Source organism: Eumetopias jubatus, unplaced genomic scaffold (genome assembly GCF_037043125.1).
Source record: "Eumetopias jubatus isolate StellerSeaLion01/CBP00866 unplaced genomic scaffold, mEumJub1_p1.0 scaffold_2, whole genome shotgun sequence".
NCBI classification, from domain to species: Eukaryota; Metazoa; Chordata; class Mammalia; order Carnivora; family Otariidae; genus Eumetopias; species Eumetopias jubatus.
Window position 1 is genome coordinate 63387424 of NW_028274808.1, and position 20460 is coordinate 63407883.

General features: G+C 37.9%; 1 protein-coding gene across 1 annotated transcript in view; it reads right to left on the reverse strand.

Moving 5' to 3' along the window:
* The window catches only part of KLHL2 (kelch like family member 2), a 96896-nt gene that overhangs the window by 50936 nt on the left and 25500 nt on the right, over window positions 1-20460 (reverse strand). The window contains exon 4 of the mRNA XM_028104395.2: window positions 13666-13787. Coding sequence (XP_027960196.1) covers window positions 13666-13787 — 122 coding nt within the window. The remainder of the gene's footprint in view (window positions 1-13665; window positions 13788-20460) is intronic.

A 20460-nucleotide genomic window follows, 5' to 3' on the forward strand; every position in this document is an offset into this window, starting at 1 on the left:
AAGATATAATCAGGGACAATTTGAAAAAGAACAAACACCGCATACAAAAACAGGAAATATATTTGATATCCCACTGCTTATTAAATAAATATGAATTAAAATAATGAGAGCATTTTATGACTATTGATATTCTTTTTTAAGATTTATTTATTTATTAGAGAGAGTGAGATAGAGAGAGAGCATGAGCAGGGGGAAGGGGAGAGAGAGAAGCAAGCTCCCCGCTAAGCAGGGAGCCGGATGTGGGGCTCCATCCCAAGACCCTGGGGTCATGACCTGAGCAGAAGACGCTTAACTGACTGAGCCACCCAGGCACCTGACTATTGATACTTTCAACCACATATATTCAGGCCAAGGGATAGTAAGCCTTGGCTCCTATCACATTTTTGCCCTCACTGTAAACTAGTTAACTCTCTTAGAAAAGAAACAGGCAATATTCATCAAGAGTTACCAAAAATTATAAAAGTTTAAAGGTTTTGATGATGGAAGTATGTTCCCAAAAATTTACCCTGAGAAAACAGTTCAAAAACTAGAACAGGCTACCTCCATGAATTTTACTTTAGCATTATTTATAAGAATAGGGAAAAAACCAGAAATAACTACAGATTTAGCAATATGGCAACAACTAGGTGAATTATGTTAAACCCACATGATAAAATATTATATTCAATGACAATGGAGACTAATAATGGTTTTAAAAAACTAATATTTCTAAAATATTTGCAATAACATATAATATAAAATGAGAGGGACACAGCTAGCTCTAACCTATTATTATATTAGAAAAACTTAACATTCAAGTTCCTTTGATCTCATGGAACTTTGTTAGTACAACAATGTTGAGACAGAAAAAACACGTAACTGAACATTTCCACACGATTTAGTTTTTCTAACACATAATGGACATAAGTAAAGAAAGCGGTTGCACGGGTCTTTTTTAAGAACAGCTTGGCTCCCTGCCCTCACATCTGTCAGCTCTATAGCTGGCAGCACTGGATCTGGATCCAATCCTGTCTCTAATCAGAGAGAACATCTCTCAGCTCTAACTAGAAGCAGCTCAACCTGGTCAACTTCATGTCAGTGCTAATGCGACCTTGGACACTTTGATGCTTTGTTTCCTAGACCAAGCTCCAGCCCACGGGCCTCTAACTAGGATCCTTCCCTAGTGGGCATCAGTAACTTGGTCCGACTTTACTGTGCATGGACCAGTTCTCCCAGGGGCTAAAATCCTGCCTCCGGGGTCCCAGCCCAGAAAACGCAGAGTGCCTGTTCCCAGACTCCCTTCCTCCTCTTCTCCCAGGACCTCCTGCCTGGCTCTGCTTCTATCCATCAAACAGGGCCTATTCATCAAACAGGCCTATCCTATGGGCATTCCCCCATTATTCACCTAACAAATATTTATTGAGTATTTAGTCTACGGTCCAATCACTAGTCTAAGGTTCTAGGGATACAGCAGTGAACAAAATGGACAAATATACCAGCCATCCTAGAGCTTGAATTCTAACAGGCAGTGCTTACATTTAGTAGGGGCATATGTAATTTCCACCATCCCAGCACTGCTGCCCTTCAAAGTGGTCTTCATATCTCAAAGTCTAAAGTCCAGAAGCACTGGAGGACTTGAGAGCTATAGATTTTAATCCCCAACCTGTCGCTGAGTTCCAAAAAAGCCTCAGGGGCAGAATGGAGTTAGTATGAAAAGAATGGAGAACGGAAACCATACCACAGGCTCAAGAGAACACTGGTCTTGAATGCTGGACATGCTCCACGGTAACTGTGTGATCCAAGAAAATCGCTTAACCTCCCTAGCTGCAATTCTCTAAGTTGTAAAAAGACAACTCTCTGTCCAGGATGTTGGAAAAACTAAATGAGATCAGTACTTAGCAAAGTGACTGGAACATGGAAGGTAGGCAGCCCCTTCTTCCTAAATGAGTATTTTTTATTCTATTTCTGCTGTCTTTTATGGGCATTCATCCACTTAAATTTCTTCTCATTTAGTCCTTCCTCTCTAAAATCACCTCAAATCAAAAAAAAAAAATGACTACTAGTCGCTTGACTGACTGATCATGCATTTTACTCCTATTACATAGATCAAAATTTTCCCTGTATCTCCTCTGTATTCTCCAGGATTCTTCCTTTCCACAACCTCAGAATTTCATGAATAAAGAACAGACTAACAGACTATCACTGACTCCACATCCACCTTCACCACAGAATTTAAACTCGTTAGTTTAGGGTGGTGAGACTGAGGCATCAATCCACTGTCTAACGAAGAAAACAGGGACCAACAAGAACTGTCAGCAGGCCCCAAAAATATTTTTTTAAAAATTGAAATCAAAGCAAGCAAGTTTACCCCCACCGATTACGAAGTTTATTTCAGTGGAGTTTTTTCAAGACCAAAGAGACCGCTAATATTTTTTAAAGATTTTTCTTTGTTTTCACAAATAACATAACGCTAAATCAAAACACATGGACACCCATTCATGCGCACACACACCAACACTCACACACATCATATACTTCTTGGACAAACAACTCTTTTTCTGTCGCATGATTATATATTCTCTCCTTCCAACCCTGTCTGTAATCAATATTCATGTATCATCTCCCAACCCTGTTTGTCAAAGCCTAGGCTTGACATGAAATGGAGATTATAAGATCAAATTATTGCTGGAGAATGAAAAGTGAGAAAATACATAAGAAAGCACATGTCAAGCAAAAAACAACAACAAATCCCTTTTAATAGGCAATTAAATAACTTTATCCATCTTACTTATTAGCCTCTCCCTGACCCCAACCAGAGCTTAATTACAGAATATGTGTTTCTCAATGTCCTTTATCAAAGTGTCTTAAGTCTTATTCATAACAGCCCAAAACTTTAAATACATGTCCATCATCATGCTAAACTGCAATACACCCATACAACAGAATACTCAGCATTTATAAAAAGCAACTAATTACTGGAACATGCAGCAACACAGATAAATCTCACAAATGCTCTGTTATGCCAAAGAAGTCACCCTCAAAAGAATACATTCTGTATGATTCTATTTATACAAAGTTCAATACCAGGCAAAACTAATCTGTTATAACAAATCGTATCAGTGGTTGCCTGGAGTCAGAGGTGAGAGATTTACTAGGAAGAGGCCTGAGGTTATAAATGCTCAATATCCTGATTTGGGTGCGGATTAATGGGTGTATTCATTTGTTAAAACTTAGCAAACTGAACATGTATACAATAGCCCACTAGAGGAAAAAAAAGAATGCTTTAGGCCCACACCAAGATGCACCAGAAGTCAGTGGAAGGCATTTATAAATTATGAAATAAATTTTTAAAATGAAAAACAAAAATCCTACCTGACAGAACCCCAAATAAGAAAATAAAGGAAAATATATCAAATGTATTTACATAACCAAATTTCTATACTAGTATTCATAAAGTTAATTTAAAACAACAGCTTTTGAAGAAATGTTAGTAATATAGCTATATTCTATTTTCACAAAAAATGAATCATATAACCTGGGGAAAGACACATGTATACTTAAACTAGATGATGAGAAGCACATTAATTTTACTAACCTGACAATGGAATTATGACATTGAAGTCCAAAAAGTAATAATATTATTTAAAGTTGTGGGTCAATAATGCTAGGATTTATAAAACCTTTGGCTTATTTCAAACTAAATATGCCAGAACCACAGACAATTCAACAACTCTAGGCTCTCACCACCTAAACTGGTTTGGAGAGCGGGATCCTGAACACTGGCAGCAAGCCTGACACAGATGTGCTTTGCCCCACACAGGTCTAAACATAAACAATATGAGGCATAGGTCAAACATGAAGAAAAAAATCCACCTAATAAGGACTCTGATGTATATCTAACTTTTCCCTGCTCAAATTACGACACTGCTATAAGATGCTAGATCACAAAAAAAAAAAAAAGATGCTAGATCACAATCAGGAAGGAGCGATTTTTTGCTCATCAAGATAAAATTCTTCTTATATACCACATGAAGCTAATTAAAATATCAATCACAAAATGACTCAACAGTGGACACCTTCAAAGATTATATATTTTAGGAGCATCTAGGTGGCTCAGTCACTTAAGTATCTGACTCTTGGTTTCAGTTCAAGTCATGATCTTAAGGTCCTGAGATCGAGGTCTGCATCGGGCTCCGTGCTTAGCGCAGAGTCTGCTTGTCCCTCTCCCTCTGCTCCTCCCCCTGCACGCTCTCTCTTTCTCTGGCTCTCTCGCTCTCTGGAATAAATAAATAAAATATTTTTTAAAAATTATATATTTTAATAATGTAAAGCCATAAGTACCTTAGTTATTAATATTTCTTGAATACCTAGCTTTTTAATACCTAGCTTAAAAAACCACTTCAAGTTTGATGCCCGTCTAAATTTTATAACATGTTCTTATGATAAACTCTCTAGATTTTTCTCAAACTAGCTGACCTCCAATGGCTTCCTCCATACTAAATTTTAAGTAAGTTTTCATTTATCCTATACTTTTAACTTATACAGAGTAAAACATAATTTAATTGGAATGACTAGAGAACAGATATTCTAGCTGGTCAAGTATTTTGATTAAAATTATGAGGATTAGGGGCGCCTGGGTGGCTCAGTTGTTAAGCGTCTGCCTTCGGCTCAGGTCATGATCTCAGGATCCTGGGAGTGAGCCCCGCATCGGGCTCCCTGCTTGGCGGGAAGCCTGCTTCTCCATCTCCCACTCCCCCTGCTTGTGTTCACTCTCTCGTTGTGTCTTTCTCTGTCAAATAAATAAAATCTTTAAAAAAATAAATAAATAAAATAAAATTATGAGGATTACCAAGTTCAGACTTAAAATATAATAAAATGCAATTAACACCAAAACTCAATTGTAAATAATTTTTAAATTTATAATTATTAATATAAAATTATTGTGCCTCTGGATAATAATAAACTAAAATTATCACAATTCTGGTAAAGCAATAAAATACTAGTTTACCAGTTTTCTGAGTATTAGAATGTCAGATAAATTCACTTCAATGATAGGATTTCCCACTACTATCCCATAAATAACCACTAATCCTGAAAGTTTGATTCAACACATTTTTATGGGTTTTTTAAGTTTTAACCTGTGTTTTAAGCACATCATCTGCCAAACTCTTTTAGTCACAAAGAACTACTTTCTATCTCATAAGAGAAACAGAACATAAAAATGGAAAAACAGTAAGGCTTCCAAAACCTGTGCTAGGAAAAACAGCACTTTTTCTTGAACCACTGCCTGTCAAACCAATGGAAGAGGGTGTTACAAATTGGTACTGCAATCACCCCAGAGTGCTGTCTCCACACTAACCCAAATACACAAATCCTGTTGGGTGGAGAGAAATCTACAGCAAATTAAGATTTATTTTATAAAAAATGAGGGAAAGGTTACATGAGCCATTGTTTTTTTACCCAGTGATCCCAAACAATCTCAGTGTGTTCTTCTTCTTCCTCGTGGTCACGAGACTTTTTATTGCTGCCCGTTTCTTATTTCTGCTCAACATTTACAGAGCACTTTAATATTTTTATAAGCTTTAACTGGCATATTTCATATATCACAGCATTTCTGTGAGGTGTCAAAGCATTATCAGCTTTTATTTATAATAGCTAAAAACCAGAAAAGTTAATGTCTTACTCAAGGCCATTCTTGAAATCAATGGTTAAAATCACAATTTGAGCTCTGAATTCTGATACAATAATTAACCAGAGTCCACTAGCCCATGAAGGTTTTCTAGCAGAGAGCCAATCTGAGGGGGCTCCTCATTATTTTCTGAGTTGTTCAACAGTAACTTAAATATACTTGATTTAAATTTAAACGAAAAACATTTACAAAACTGCTCAGAAGATAAATGTTTTTGCTCACCCTTAAGATGAGCCTGCTACTGAACTCCTTTGGTACATGAGCAACTTCTAATTGTGTGGCTGAGAATGGAAAATGGTCATTCAATCAAGATAACTAAAGGGCAGATCTGGAATGTGACTGTAATTAAGGATAATGCATAACCAGGTGTAGAGTTATAGTCTCTGTCAGAAGAAATCATTCTTAACAGAAGTGCAAAACAGTTCTTATTATTCAATCTCTATATGGAGACAGATGAGAATTCAAAATTCTGGGGCCCTACCCTCTAATTAAGAATCCAGACCTCAATGAGCCACTATGGCTGGTAGAGTTCCTTACAGCCTGAAGGGCCTGGAGGTAAAAAAAACATCTACCAGATAATAAAATGTTCAGAAATGGGTCATCTAAAGAGAAATGACTTGTCAGTTTTTCTGGGTAGCATGCAGAGGAGAGAGGCATTGGATCTGATGGCGCTCGATCAATTTCCTGATCACTAGAGATGTGTTTTGAAGTAGAATGATAGTCCATTAGGGCCCTCCTTAATCCATTTGAAGTAACCTCCCTTCTCTATGATTTCATGCTCACCAAACAATCCTCTGATTAGAAGTCTATCACTTAGAGACCTAGGTCCTGGGAATGATGCGCACTGGATTACGTACACAACTATCCAGTCACTAGAAACACCTATTACCCTGTAAAATAACAGGCTATAAAGGCTCTTAGGACAAGGGCCTTGTCTGTCTTACTTGATACTGCCTGGCATAAAATAGATGCTCCATAAAATTTTAATGAATTACCACTGAAAACTGGAATTCATAAGGATCAACACTGGCATTGGAAAAATGGGAAAGCTCAATACCTTTAGAAATAAGAAAGGGAAAGAGCAAGCCATGTATAAAGAAGCAGTGAAATGGTTATTAATCCTTACCTGATCTATCCTCATCTAGCTGAAGATGTTAAAAGCCTTAGATCTTCAAGTTCAGTCCAATTCAGTCCTAAACTAATCCTGACCAAGACTGTGAAGTTTATTAGGAGCCCAACCAGTGTTTCTAGTCTGTCATTAATCTTGCTGCCTTAAATGTGGTGTGCTCCCCAAAGCATCCTCATGCTTACCAAGCCACACTGTGAGCCCTAAAGCCCTGCCCAACTGAGCATGGCCTCAGATCCTGGATTTGCCATCCACAATCCCAACTTTACATAGCTACGGTATTACAACTGCCTAGCGTTTACCAGGTCTCTTTCCCAACAAGCGAGCTTGGGGCTGTAGACTTGACTCACTGTTCACTCAGGGCAGCTCTTCCTGGATCAAAGACACTGCCATCAGCCTAACAGCAGGTACCACCACCACCACCACCACCACTACCAAAAGACTTCCTGCTGCCATGCGTCCTGTAGCACCTCATTCAGACCTGAATCTGTCACTCGTCCTGGAACATTTTCATTCGGATTACATGCTGCCCTCAATTTAAAAAAAACACTTATTGGGGCGACTGGGTAGCTCAGTTGGTTAAGCCTCTGCCTTCAACTCAGGTCATGATCCCAGGGTCCTGGAATCGAGCCCCACATCAGGCTCCCTGCTCAGCGAGGAGCCTGCTTCTCCCTCTACCTCTCCCACTCCCCCTGCCTGTGCTCTCTCTCTGTCAAATAAATAAAATCTTTAAAAAAATAAATAAAAATTAAAAATAAATTAAAAAATACTTACCAAGTGCTTGCTCTCCCAGATTGGTGCCCCTGTTCTTGGCCCCATTCATTTCTGGCCCTAGCCTCAATCCCAACTATGCCTTTAGTGAGGTCCCAGCATGTCTCACCTGTACATAAACCAGTTATCTAATGAGTAATGTTTCACAAGCTCCTCTATATGAAAGAACAGAATTTATCCCCCTATTTCAGACAAGAAAATAAAGCTCAGAGAAGTTAAGAACTTTGGACAAAGTCACGTGGTATTTCAATAGCACAGCCAACAGCTATACTCTATTTACTATGCTTTGTTCCTTGTTCATTTTTGGTAGCATCAGGACCAAGCACAAGACTGAAGACTTAGCAGATACTCCATCAGTCTGCTTAACTGATAGGGTGTTTCCAATATCCATTTTAAAATAAATATCCATCTAATGGGAATCTCATTTCAGTGTTTATGTACACAATGCAGAAATACACACAGCAAAAGCACTGGTTTACCAGCCACTGCTTCACCTGCTCACCTGACTAACCAACTCTCCCAAGTTCTCTGTACTCTCTAATATGCTTGCACACTTCTGCCCCTCCAGCTGAGTTGCATTTTACCAACTCATACATCTTGGTTTCACTCCCAAATCTGTTTATGACACTTGCACTTGTTATTGAAATTACATAATTTAAATAAACATATATAATCCAACGAGATATAAGTGTAAAAAGAGAGCTATTTCTATGAAAACTAAGTTGATTACTTTAGAATGACTTGATCAATGTGTTACTGCCAAAAAAAAAAAAGCTCTCAAATTACATATAGGGGGAAGGAAAGAGAAATTGTGTAACTCAAAGATGACTTTGCACTGAGATTTCTTTTCAAGTGTCTCAGTTCTTGCTGCACTTTTTTAAAAACTAGAAAATTAGTTGCTCCATCATTATGATGTCCTATGTGCAAAAACGCATAGGGCTCTCTGAGCAGCTAACCACACTAGTTTTACAACAAAAAATTGTCATACAATTTTACAGTTCCATGTTGTAGGTTAAAATAAAATATTTGGGGTATACATGTTTCTTTTTTGATGGTTTCTCCACTTTAATAGCCTTTTGTTGATTAAGTGGTCAACCATGTCAACAGGTCTCCTACTGTGGATGCTCTTTCCCTCTGATGCCTTCTTTTTACGAATGCCTCACTGGTAAAACATTATACAATATACTGTTAGCACTTCTGGTCTGAAACAAACAAAAATAACTTGCCCTACACCACCAACAAAATGGACACACTATGTTGAATTTTCTACTGTACTGAGATTGTGTAAAACACTCTGGTGTGTTTATTGCCAAAATTAATTTTAACTGTCTCTTGAAAAATTCTCACTTAAATTCTGTTCCTTTTCCAAAAAGATGAGATTTTCTATCCCAAATCATTTCAATTTATGCAACATATAAGTTTTCTGAAATGTTTAAAATCTATCCACTCACAATTATCAGATGCTTCTTAAATTCTTCTGAAATGAGAAAAGTTCTAATGTAGACAGAACCTGTAGATGAACACTCATATAATATTAATTTGGAAATAAGAGTATTTACTTACACTGGCACTGTCTATTAAGATCCTTACCTTTGTTTCTCACACTTACATCAAGTGAAAACTCTTAGCTACTTTTAGCAAGCCAAAACAAATACACAAAAGCTGAGAAGTCAAAATGTATGTAACAAAACCACAAATTTAGCAATGAAGTAAATGTTTTGAAAAATGCAAGTTGCTTTAGGATTCTCCAAAAATGTTGATCAACACATCAAATGAAGAAGAGTTAAACCTCCAATAATTTTTAGATAATGAAAAAAATATTTTTGGTTATAAAGGTATTTTCATTTTCAAATTTATAAACTCTCTTTTTAAGCAACACTAGTTAATGGCAACTTAACAGCTGCTATGTGATACTGAACAAATTACTTAGCCTTCTTGAGCTTCCTTAATTGCAAAATGGAGTAATACCTATCTAATAAGGTGATGAATATCAAATGAGACATATGTAAAATGCCTAGTACGTAACTGAAAATAAACCTTCATACACACACACACACACACACACAAAGCTAAGTATTCTTTTTTTTTTTTTTTTTAAGATTTTATTTATTTGACAGAGAGAGACACAGCGAGAGAGGGAACGCAAGCAGGGGGAGGGGGAGAGGGAGAAGCAGGCTTCCCGCCGAGCAGGGAGCCTGATGCGGGGCTCGATCCCAGGACCCTGGGATTGTGACCTGAGCCGAAAGCAGACGCTTAACGACTGAGCCACCCAGGTGCCCCTAAAGCTAAGTATTCTTAACAGTGGGAGAGTGAGGGGGGGAGAGACAAAGTACATGAATTACCTAAAAGTGTATGCAAAACTCTGTGCATAAATGGCTATGTGCACTTTACTTGGGAAAGGGTCCGTAGTTTTTCATCATTCTCAAAGGAATCCATGATGCCCCCAAATTTAAACAGTTTTTGTATTTGTTGTATGTGTTTTTAAGAGAGCTCGAGCAAGTGGCAGAGGGGAGAAAGAGGGAGAGAGACTCTTAGGAGCCCGATATGGGGCTCAATCTCACAACCCTAGGATCGTGACCTGAGCTGAAACCAAGAGTCAGATGCTTAAGCGAAAGAGCCACCCAGGAGTCCCATGATGTCCTCAAACCTAAAAAACTACTTTATAATAGCCTTTGACTTTATTTTTTCTGCTCCCAGATATATAATGTTTATAAAATTTGACTGGAAACTCTAGAAACAAGTTAAATTTAAATTACTCAATAGCAACAACGAAGTTCAATTAAAAGCATGATCGTGGTAAGATATATATTCTTTTATTTCTCCTTTAAAAAAATACACAAACAAATTCATTTGGCTCAAATTATTCCCCAATCTTGCCATAAATAAAAGCAAATACCTAAATTCAAAACCAAAATTTAAAAACCTAAACAAAAAAACAGCGACATCAAAAAAAAAAAAAAATCAGGGAAACCCTAAAGAGCCAAGAAATTAAAGTGCTATTACTTATATGACACAATAATAATTATTCCTTTTTTGGAGTTAATGCTTCAAATTGATTCATTCCCTCATTCTGACTCAAAGTTCAACCTTCACTTCAAACAGTTGTGATATATATATTTTTTAATTTGTGTAATAGGAGACTATATAGTATCACAGAACAGGCCCTAAAGTAGGAATCAAGGAAACCAGGGTTATGGTCCTGTTCAGGCACCAACTGACTAAGACAGCTGGCCCTCAACATTCTATGGCACCATGATTCTACATCAAAACAAGTAATCCCAAAGTAAAACACTAAGATATCTGCTATGCTAAAATCGTATTTTATTATTTATTACTAAAACAGAAACTTATTAAAAGAGAGGTTACCTGACCAGAGATTTGATTCTAGGTCTAATAAGAAAATATACCTATAACAACAAACTTTTGAACTACAGAAAGGTCTACTCCCACTGTCAATTCTCTCAAAACATATATACTCAGAGCAGGCTCCCAGTTGGGGCCATTTAAAATTCTAGCTTAACTTTAACAAGAACACCACATACCTCCACCATACCACTCCCTTCCCTAAGGTGAACAGTGCTTGTAAGAAAGATGTAACAAAGTGTACACAGACAAAAATAAACAAGACAGAGGAGAGAGCAGTTTTGCATATCCTGATAGGTAAACCCTAATTTTGTATTTCACTGAAAAATACTTGTTACAGAAAAGGCAACTTATTGTAATCAATTTTATTTCCAAACTGCCTTTTCTAAAATATTTTTCAATGGAATATAAATGAGGCTAAGCTCTCTCCCCCACCCCCCCAAAAATAAAAACTACACGAATATTAAGCATTTAGTAAATCTGCCAAATACAACTCTTTGAATGTACTCCTGTAGGAGCTGAACATATACACAAAAGGCAAATCAACATGGCAAGAGGTTTTCTGAAAGGCTGTGATGACTAATATTCAGGACTGGAATGTGATAGTGATAGAAACAAGAGAGGGGCGCCTGGGTGGCTCAGTCGTTAAACGTCTGCCTTCGGCTTAGGTCATGATCCCAGGGTCTGGGATCGAGCCCCACATCGGGCTCTCTGCTCGACGGGAAGCCTGCCTCTCCCTCTCCCACTCCCCCTGCTTGTGTTCCCTCTCTCGCTGTGTCTCTCTCTCTCTGCCAAATAAATAAATAAAATCTTTAAAAAAATAAAAAGAAACAAGAGAGGCGTTATCCCAGTTCCTCATAGGCCAACATCTCCACCACAAGAACTACTACAAACAGCATTGAGGGCTGAATTCACACAGCCTATTAGGCCTAAATCATCTTAGGCCTAAATCATCTTCTGCAAATTTCCCCCGTGTCACATTTTATGACAGCAATTCATTGGCTGAAGGTCAGATACAGGGCACAATGAGGCCCATGAACTCAAATGAATTTTTAAAAAGGAGCAAAAAGAAAACTAAGATAAAATCTTGTTGAAAACGATGTCCCAAAATCCAGCAACTAGCATAACCATACAGAAAAAAACAGATTGTTGGTACTGTTACTTCATGACATGAACCAAACACTTTCCTCCAGGTTAAAAAAAAAGTTCCCATAGCAGTTGATTCACACCTTTATACACGATTTTAATATCAACCAAGGTTGTTTCAAATGCCTTACCTCATGAACTGGATTCCCAAGCAAAAGCAAATGAGACCACCTGGGAAAGATCACCAGAAGGCTTCACCACTGCCATTATTTCAGATCAGATTTAATTACAGCATGTCTTAACAAGTTAATGTCCAAAGATTTCAGTCTCCAAACTCAGAAAGTTTGTATTATATTTCAACTAATTATAAGGGACAAAAGATTGAGCCCACACTTTCCTATCTGAGCAAGTAGAATTTAGAGATTATTTCTTAAGAAGTTAGTCCTAATTCTTTTTGTTGTCCTCAAAACACAGTTTACCTGTTGGAATAAGGAGTATAAATAAACTTTCAGTTGGCAAATTTGGCATAACTATCAAAAATTAAGGGTGCCTGGGTGGCTCAGCTGATTAAGCGACTGCCTTCAGCTCAGGTCATGATCCTGGAGTCCCGGGATTGAGTCCCGCATTGGTCTCCCTGCTCAGCAGGGAGTCTGCTTCTCCCTCTGACCCTCCCCCCCTCTCATGTGCTCTCTCTCTCTCAAATAAATAAATAAAATCTTTAAAAAAAAAAAATTAAAACATGCATGTACCCACTGATCCACCAATTACATTTGAGAAATCTATTCCATGAAGTTTTGGATATAAATATAAAAATGTCCATTCACTGCAGTACTTTTATAAAGGTGGAAAAATCATATATGCTGATTAACATATGGGATGCCATTCAAAAGAAGGAGCTGGGCCCACATATACTGACGTATAAAGAACTTCAAGATACTTTGTACAGTGAAAAAAGCAAGTTTCAGAATAACAGGCATAGTGAAAATATACTTGTATCAGGAAAACTGTGCAGGGGTATGAGTGCATGGGTATATATAATTGCACAGAAAATGGTCTGAAACGATTCACACCAAGCAGATAGCAGAAGCTACCCTCCAGGGCAGGAGAACAAATTAATGTGTGTGGGTTGGGGTGGGTGAGAAAGAAAGGGCAGTTTAAAAGAGGCACTTTTACCTTCTACACTACATACATCTGTATTATTCGTTTACATCATATATATATAAAGCATTTGTTCTTTAAAGAAAGAAAATGGAATGTCAAATTTTAGCTAAATTCTAGAATCACAGAAGATGCTGTTATAGTAAAAGTAAAGACTGTTGATAGTCAAAAACATCCTTTGTAGATTTTAACCTCAAGGGAACAGAGAAATGTGGGCAGCATCAATCAGTAGTTACAAATGAATATGACAGCGTTTTCACAAACAGTGTCATTCAGAGAACTGAAAGATTGGAACTTCAAGACTATAAAAGATACTGAAATCAGAAACATCATTAGAGAGATGTAATCATTCCAAATGTCCCTTAGAAATTCAGTTTTAACAATGAATTCCATTACTTTGCTACAAAAAGTATCCTGTGGTATGGGTATGCTCTTTTGATTTAAAAAACTGGCATGTGCGAAGAGCCAAATGGTATGAGGGGTTTACTCTCACCTGTACATTTTCTTCCGTAACCTGAATTTCTGCAGTGTAAACATAATCAATCAGCATCCTCAGAGTCCAGCCGTCTACCTCTTTTATTCGAACTCTCTTTGCTCGGCTCTCGCTCATCTCACCTAAAACACAAAGGAGGAAAAGTGACGCTACAGCAAGCCACTGCTGTGAAAATACCAATACCATTTTCTTGCCATTCACTGTATTTTGTAGGCAACACAACCAGCCACTTTTTGCAGGCCTAAAACATTCCATCACCTCCCCTAGCAGCTTACCTGAGCAAATCATAAAATGTACTTCTATTACCCACTTGTACCTGAAAATGACATCAAAACAGTGAACATGCCACGTGCCCAGCTATAATACCTGTGGCATTATTAGGTTCAGTATCTGATGCTGCCCATGCTTTTTTTGGTCCATGCTTGTGGGCAGCTTGTTTTCTTTTTGGATTTCTATTCATGACTAGAAGAGTCACAATGTTACCGCTTTTGACTAATAGCAATGAGCACTTGCTAAAAAGGACCCACTTGGTTAGCAGCATTCATTCAATAAGCACGGCAGTGGCTGCCATGGGCATGAGTGGCCTGCACTGGACACAGAGGCTTTGTCCTCGGGGACAGCACGACCCTCATGCAGGAAACAATTAGGACACAAACAGAAGCTGCTGAGGGAATGCAAGACAAAAGAAAGATCACAAAAGGGCTAGTCAATGACAACGGTTTGTTACAGAGATCTTCTAGTCCAAGTTCTACTCCTCTTTGTCATCTGTGGTAACTTCATCCACAAACCTAAGTCACTTCCATACCAGCCTTTCTTACTAAAGCCAGATATTCTTCTATCTCACTGCCTGCTAAAAAGTGCTATAAGACCTCTCTCCTTTACTCACTGAACTAGTGAAACATTCAAGGGTCATAAATAAGGTCCTTTCTTATGGAAAGAAACAGGGAAGCAGAAGAGAGAAGGGAACTTAGGGAGAGAAAGCAGCAGGTTTGAGCTCATATGTGTGGACAACATAAAATGACCCAAGACATAGGGAAACATAAACTATCGAATGGTAGGGAAAGAAAACTTCAATTTAAAATGATGAAGGCAGTCTAAAAATTATGTTGAGTGCTATGAGACACCTAGCACAAGGGTTTGGATCCATTAGGTTTCAAAGACAAAAGAAGCAGCATCAAAACCATTAATCCTTCACCTTAATCGAGTATCTGTTAGAAAAACAACATAACAGTCTCAGGATTTCTTGAAAGTTCATTTCTTTTTTAGCCATGGTACACTGTCAGCGACCACAAGCTATCAGAAAAGCCTATGGGAATCCATAATTACACAAAATTCCTTTGTAAACACAAACTCTGGGAGGACAGAAATAATAATAGTGATGTACATTTAACTGCATGCTTCCCTGGAGATTATTTCTGACAAGATCTCAGAAAGAAGCTGTTCTCCTAAGAGCTAAAATATCTCAAAAGTATCCTGCCACCTCCCAGGGAGGGGTGCGGGGGGTGGGGGGGGCATCCACCAGTATTACAAGAGAAGGGAGACAGTTAATGAGAAAGAGGTATATATGCCTATACAGCAGGAAGACAAGGGACTGGGTTATGTGTCTGTTGCCTCAGCATGTTTCTTCCCCTCTAAAAAAAGGGAGGAAAAAGGAAAGATTGAGGAATACAGAAATATAATTCTTCATTTGCATGTAAGGCACATTCCTCTATCTTACTCTCTTGGATCTTGTAGACAGATGGGATTTGTATCATCTCAAAGTTCTTTTGTGTCTAAAGTGAAGACACTTTGGACTATAGACTTGGACTTTGGACAAAGGTCACATCTAATTCACCTACAGGGCTCTGGCGATGTATGGCGATGTGCAGGGCCTGAGACCACACAAGTATAAAGTCATGTATTTAGTTCTCAAGGAGTGAATTCAGCTCTCAGGACTTAGGCATGACCTAGCTTAGACAAAAACAACTCTGACTTTAATTTACATATTTGAGTGAAAAATTAGTCCTTTGCCAAGCAGTTTTTAATATTCTAGTTTTTAAGGTATTGCTGTAAGACATACTTTGCTAATTCATATATTCCATATGCGTCATTTTTAATAATGAATTTTCTTTCCCCAGAAAACTGTATCTGCTTTCAACAAATTCAATCTCTATCATATGTTGCTTTAAAAATGTTTTAATCTTTATGTTTCACGTTAATCTACAAAAACAATAACAAATAGCTTGCCACAGATTGCATTAATAGTTTACAAATTCCAGTAAATACTAAGAATTAAAACACATACCAAAGAGAGTTGTAGGGATGCCTGGCTGGCTCGGTCAGTTAAGTACCTGCCTTTAGCTCAGATCATGATCCCAGGGTCCCCCACATTGGGCTCCTTGCTCAGCAGGGAGCCTGCCTCTCCCTCTGCCTGCAGTTCCCCCAGCTTGTGCTCTCTCTCTCACACACAAATAAACAAATAAAATCTTTTAAAAAAATAAAAAAATAAAAATAGAGTTGTAAAAGCTATTGAGATCTAATTCTAGTTGTTACATATTGCTTGAGTTACTGCCCTTTGCTGTTTATAGAGAAAATCTTTAGGCACTATGGTTTTGTGAGATTTATTTTTGATAATGCATTTTTAAAAAATATTCAATGATACTGTACAGAGTTTATTCACATCACTTTTAACTTCAAAGTCTCTCTCCAGATTAGGGTGTTTTGCTTCTGTATCTTGATCATGTAGACCTGTGAAGCTCTATGAGGATATCTGCACAGATATCATCACTAAAATCCTGAGAAGCGCTTTTGACTCTCCCCTCTTCCTTACCCACCCATCCCATCATTCACTAAAACCTTCAGAATGAACCTCAGAGAGATCTCAAATAGATGCCCCCTCTCCTCTCCATCCCTTCTGCCACTATGTCACCAGGGTCCTACCACATCTTGCCAACACCAGCACAGCAGCCTCCTAATTCTTTCCTTGCCCCCGGGACGACTCCACAGATCTGACCATGGTAGTCAAAAGCCTCCAGCTGCTCCTAGTTCAGGCATGTTGAGCTCCTTCCATATTCCATCCCTGCTTCACTATCCAGCCTCCTCTCTCTCCTACTTCTAGCCTTAAAATATATCCAGAAGAATATTATGCAGCCATCAAAAAAAAAATGAAATCTTGCCATTTGCAACAATGTGGATGGAACGAGAGGGTATTATGCTAAGCAAAATAAGTATCATATGATATCACTGATATGAGAAATCTGAGAAACAAGACAGAGGATCATAGGGGAAGGGAGGGAAAAAGAAACAAGATGAAACCAGAGAGGGAGACAAACCATAAGAGACTCTTAATCTCAGGAAACAAACTGAGGGTTGCTGGAGTAGTGGGAGGTGGGAGGGATGGGGTGGCTGGGTGATAGACACTGGGGAGGGTATGTGCTATGGTGAGCGCTGTGAATTGTGTAAGACTGTTGAATCACAGACCTGTACCCCTGAAACAAATAATACATTATATGTTAATAAAAAATAAATATATCCAGAAGAAAGCTCCTGTAGTTTTCCACATGCAGCGAAGAATTTCCTGTTTTGATGCCTTTTTGTTGAGCTTTGTCCTCTTGTCTCCCCATGCTCTCATTCCCCAGGCTAATCCCCATTCCTCAAGAGTCAGCTGGACCCTCTCCAGGTAGGCTCACCTATTGGTGGCCCAAAGCCAGGTTAGGCTCTCACCCTGGGTACACTTGGGTACCTCCTGCAAATCCACTCTGTCCTAATAATACTTAGTTCTCCCTACCTGGATCCTTGAGCTCCCTGAGGGTAAGAGGTCTTTCTCATCTTACCTCTGTATCCCACAACGCCTGACCTATTATAGATACCCAATAAATTCTGGTTGGATAAATGAATGACTAGAAGAATAAAAAGTGATACACATGCCAATCTAAAATGTAGCATCTTTACTCAACATAATTAACACTTGAACTAGTCTTGAACATGGGTTTCTAGCTATGAAGGATTTCAGTCAACATTCATTGAACATCCACTATACATTCCAGGCCAAGCTAAGTACTTCACTAGTGAACACTGCACCATCTCTGCTTTTTTTGAGAAAAAAATGTCCTCCAAATTGTAAAGTTTACAGACATATTTGTGGATAGAAACATTTCCATCTCAAAGACCTTTCCTCAAGGCTCCTGAAACCTAGCACAAACTGATGACTTTATTTATGCACTCTAAAGTTCTAAAAAGTGAACAGGTTAAGACAGCAAACCCTAAGATCCATTTCAATGCAAAAATTCTATGATTCTAATTTCAATTATTGTTTAGCATATAAAAATATCTGAGAAAAACATAAAAGTATAATACAGAATCTTTTACTATGCTGAAATGCTAAAAAGTGAATGGCAAATTTACAGCGACATGTAATAAATAAATTTTATTCCATTACTCTTCAGGTTCATTTGTAATCTAATCATTATTACGCCCTTTGTTTGTCATTAGTCCTGGGTTACAAAGAAGCTACTGACACACAGGTATTTTCATTCTGGCAAGCTGACCCGGATGCCCCTGCCAGCCATTCTCTATGATGGTCATGGCACATAATTCCCCAATCCTACCACTAATCTGAGGCAAACATTGTAGCCACATTCCCCTGCCAGTTTTGGTCTAGTTTGAGTACTTCTGGAAAAGGTCTACTAGACCCTAAAGGGAGAAAAAAAGAAAAAGCACACCCTCCCTCTCCTTCCTGAGATGTTGGGTCCACTCTGATTGGCATCTTCCATTCACAAGGGGAAGCAACCTTGGGGTAACATTTTTACTGCAAACAGCAGGGCAGAGAGAGAAGGAAGCGGATCCCTGATGAAATTCTCAGGCTGCAGATCTGACCATGCCTGGTGTCCAGCCTACTTCCCAGTTATGAGAGAATACATTTCCTTACTATTTAATAAGCCAGTTTAAGTGGAGTTTCTGTCATGTGCAAACTAAGGCATCCTAACTTGGGCTCTTTATGCACAACACTCTATTTAATTTTCTTCACAGCATTCAATGATATCAGAAATTATCTTTTCTTTGCATTTACTCTCTAACTTTTCCTCCTCTTCCAAGGAGAATCATGAAAGCAGGGACTTATCTGTCTTGTTCATCTCTAAAGTTCTCAAACCTAGGATAATGCTTAGCACACAGAAGATGCTCAATAAATATTCCTTGATGAAAGAAAGCATGAATCTTAGACAAATATAACCATGAAAACAACTTTTTAAAAATACCACTTCTTAATCATGCACATGATAATCTACCTTTTCATATTCTAACTTACTGAATCATGTTCAATATGACAAAAGAAATCATCAAAAAGCACAATACAAAGGAGTAAAAGTAAAAATTCATTATTTCCCACTAGATGTCATATACTTTAGACTGCGGCACTAAATAAGCCTCAAATGTATCTGTAAGAGAAATAGCATTTTAAATGCCATATTTGTAACAAGTAATTTAAAAACACAAGAACCCAATCTGATATATGCTTTCTCAAGTAACAGTTAAACCACCTGGCCTTGCTCTAAATAGGCCCATACTTCACAGAGTAAAAACCTGTGAATACATCACAAAATTACTTTTCACCTCCCTTCTCTACCCAAATACTTGGAATTACAATGAGTAACAGAATTCTTTTTTAGGTGATATAATTTGAATGAAAAATTTCCCTACAATTTATGGGAGATTAAAAACAAGGGCCAAAAAAGGACATCTGCATATTTCCTAAGAGGGGAGTCAGAGGAAAACAAAAGAAAAGTAGGTAATGCCCTGTGCCATTGCAAACACTTCTGATTACCCACGAAGCAGGAGAAAATAAATATACATAATGTATGATGCAATGGAAGCATGCAACAGTCTACTGGTTGGCCTCACCATATTTTTTATAATAAAATTTAACAGGGCTTCAGACAAAAAAAAAAAAAAACAGGAAAAGAAATAATAGAGTCATATTCTAGCAAAATGTAAATAAATGTATGTACACTAACCACCTAGACCAAATCTCCTTATGTTCCTTACCTAATCTCTGACAAACGATGAACTACTCAGTAGATTCAAAAGTAGAAAATGTACAAAGATCGCCAGAAAGGTGACCAGCATCTATTGCTGTCACTATCACTTCACCATAAAAGTCAAGCCTAGTAAGCATGTCCATTTTTTAATTGAATTATTTGGTTTTTTGGTGTTGAGTTCTATAAATTCTTTATATATTTTGGATTTACCAAAAACAAACCCAAAAAAATTAATTTGAAAAAATACATACAACTCCTATGTTTATTGCAGCATTATTTACAATAGCCAAGACATGAAAGCAACCCAAACAGCCATCAATAGATGAATGGAAAAAAGAAGATTTGGTACATATATATGTGACAGAATACTACTCAGCTGTAAAAAAAAAAAAGAATGAGATCTTAGCATTTGTGCCACCATGGATGGACCTAGAAGGTATCATGCTAATGAAATAAGTCAGAGAAAAATATATACCACATGATTTTACTTATATATGGAATCAAAAACACAAAACAAACAAACAAGCAGAAACAGACCCATAAATATAGGGAACAAACTTGTGGTTACCAGAGGGGAAAGGGTAGCAGGACGGGCAAAACGGGCGAATGGGGGTTGGGGATACAGGCTTCTAGTTAGTGAATGAGTCAGTTACAGGGATGGAAGGTACAGTAGAGGGAAAATAATCAACGGTACTGTAATACTGTTGTATGGTGGTGGCTGGCAGCTAGTGCTGTGGTGAGCACAGCGTAACATACAGAGATGCCGTACACTCTGCTGTAC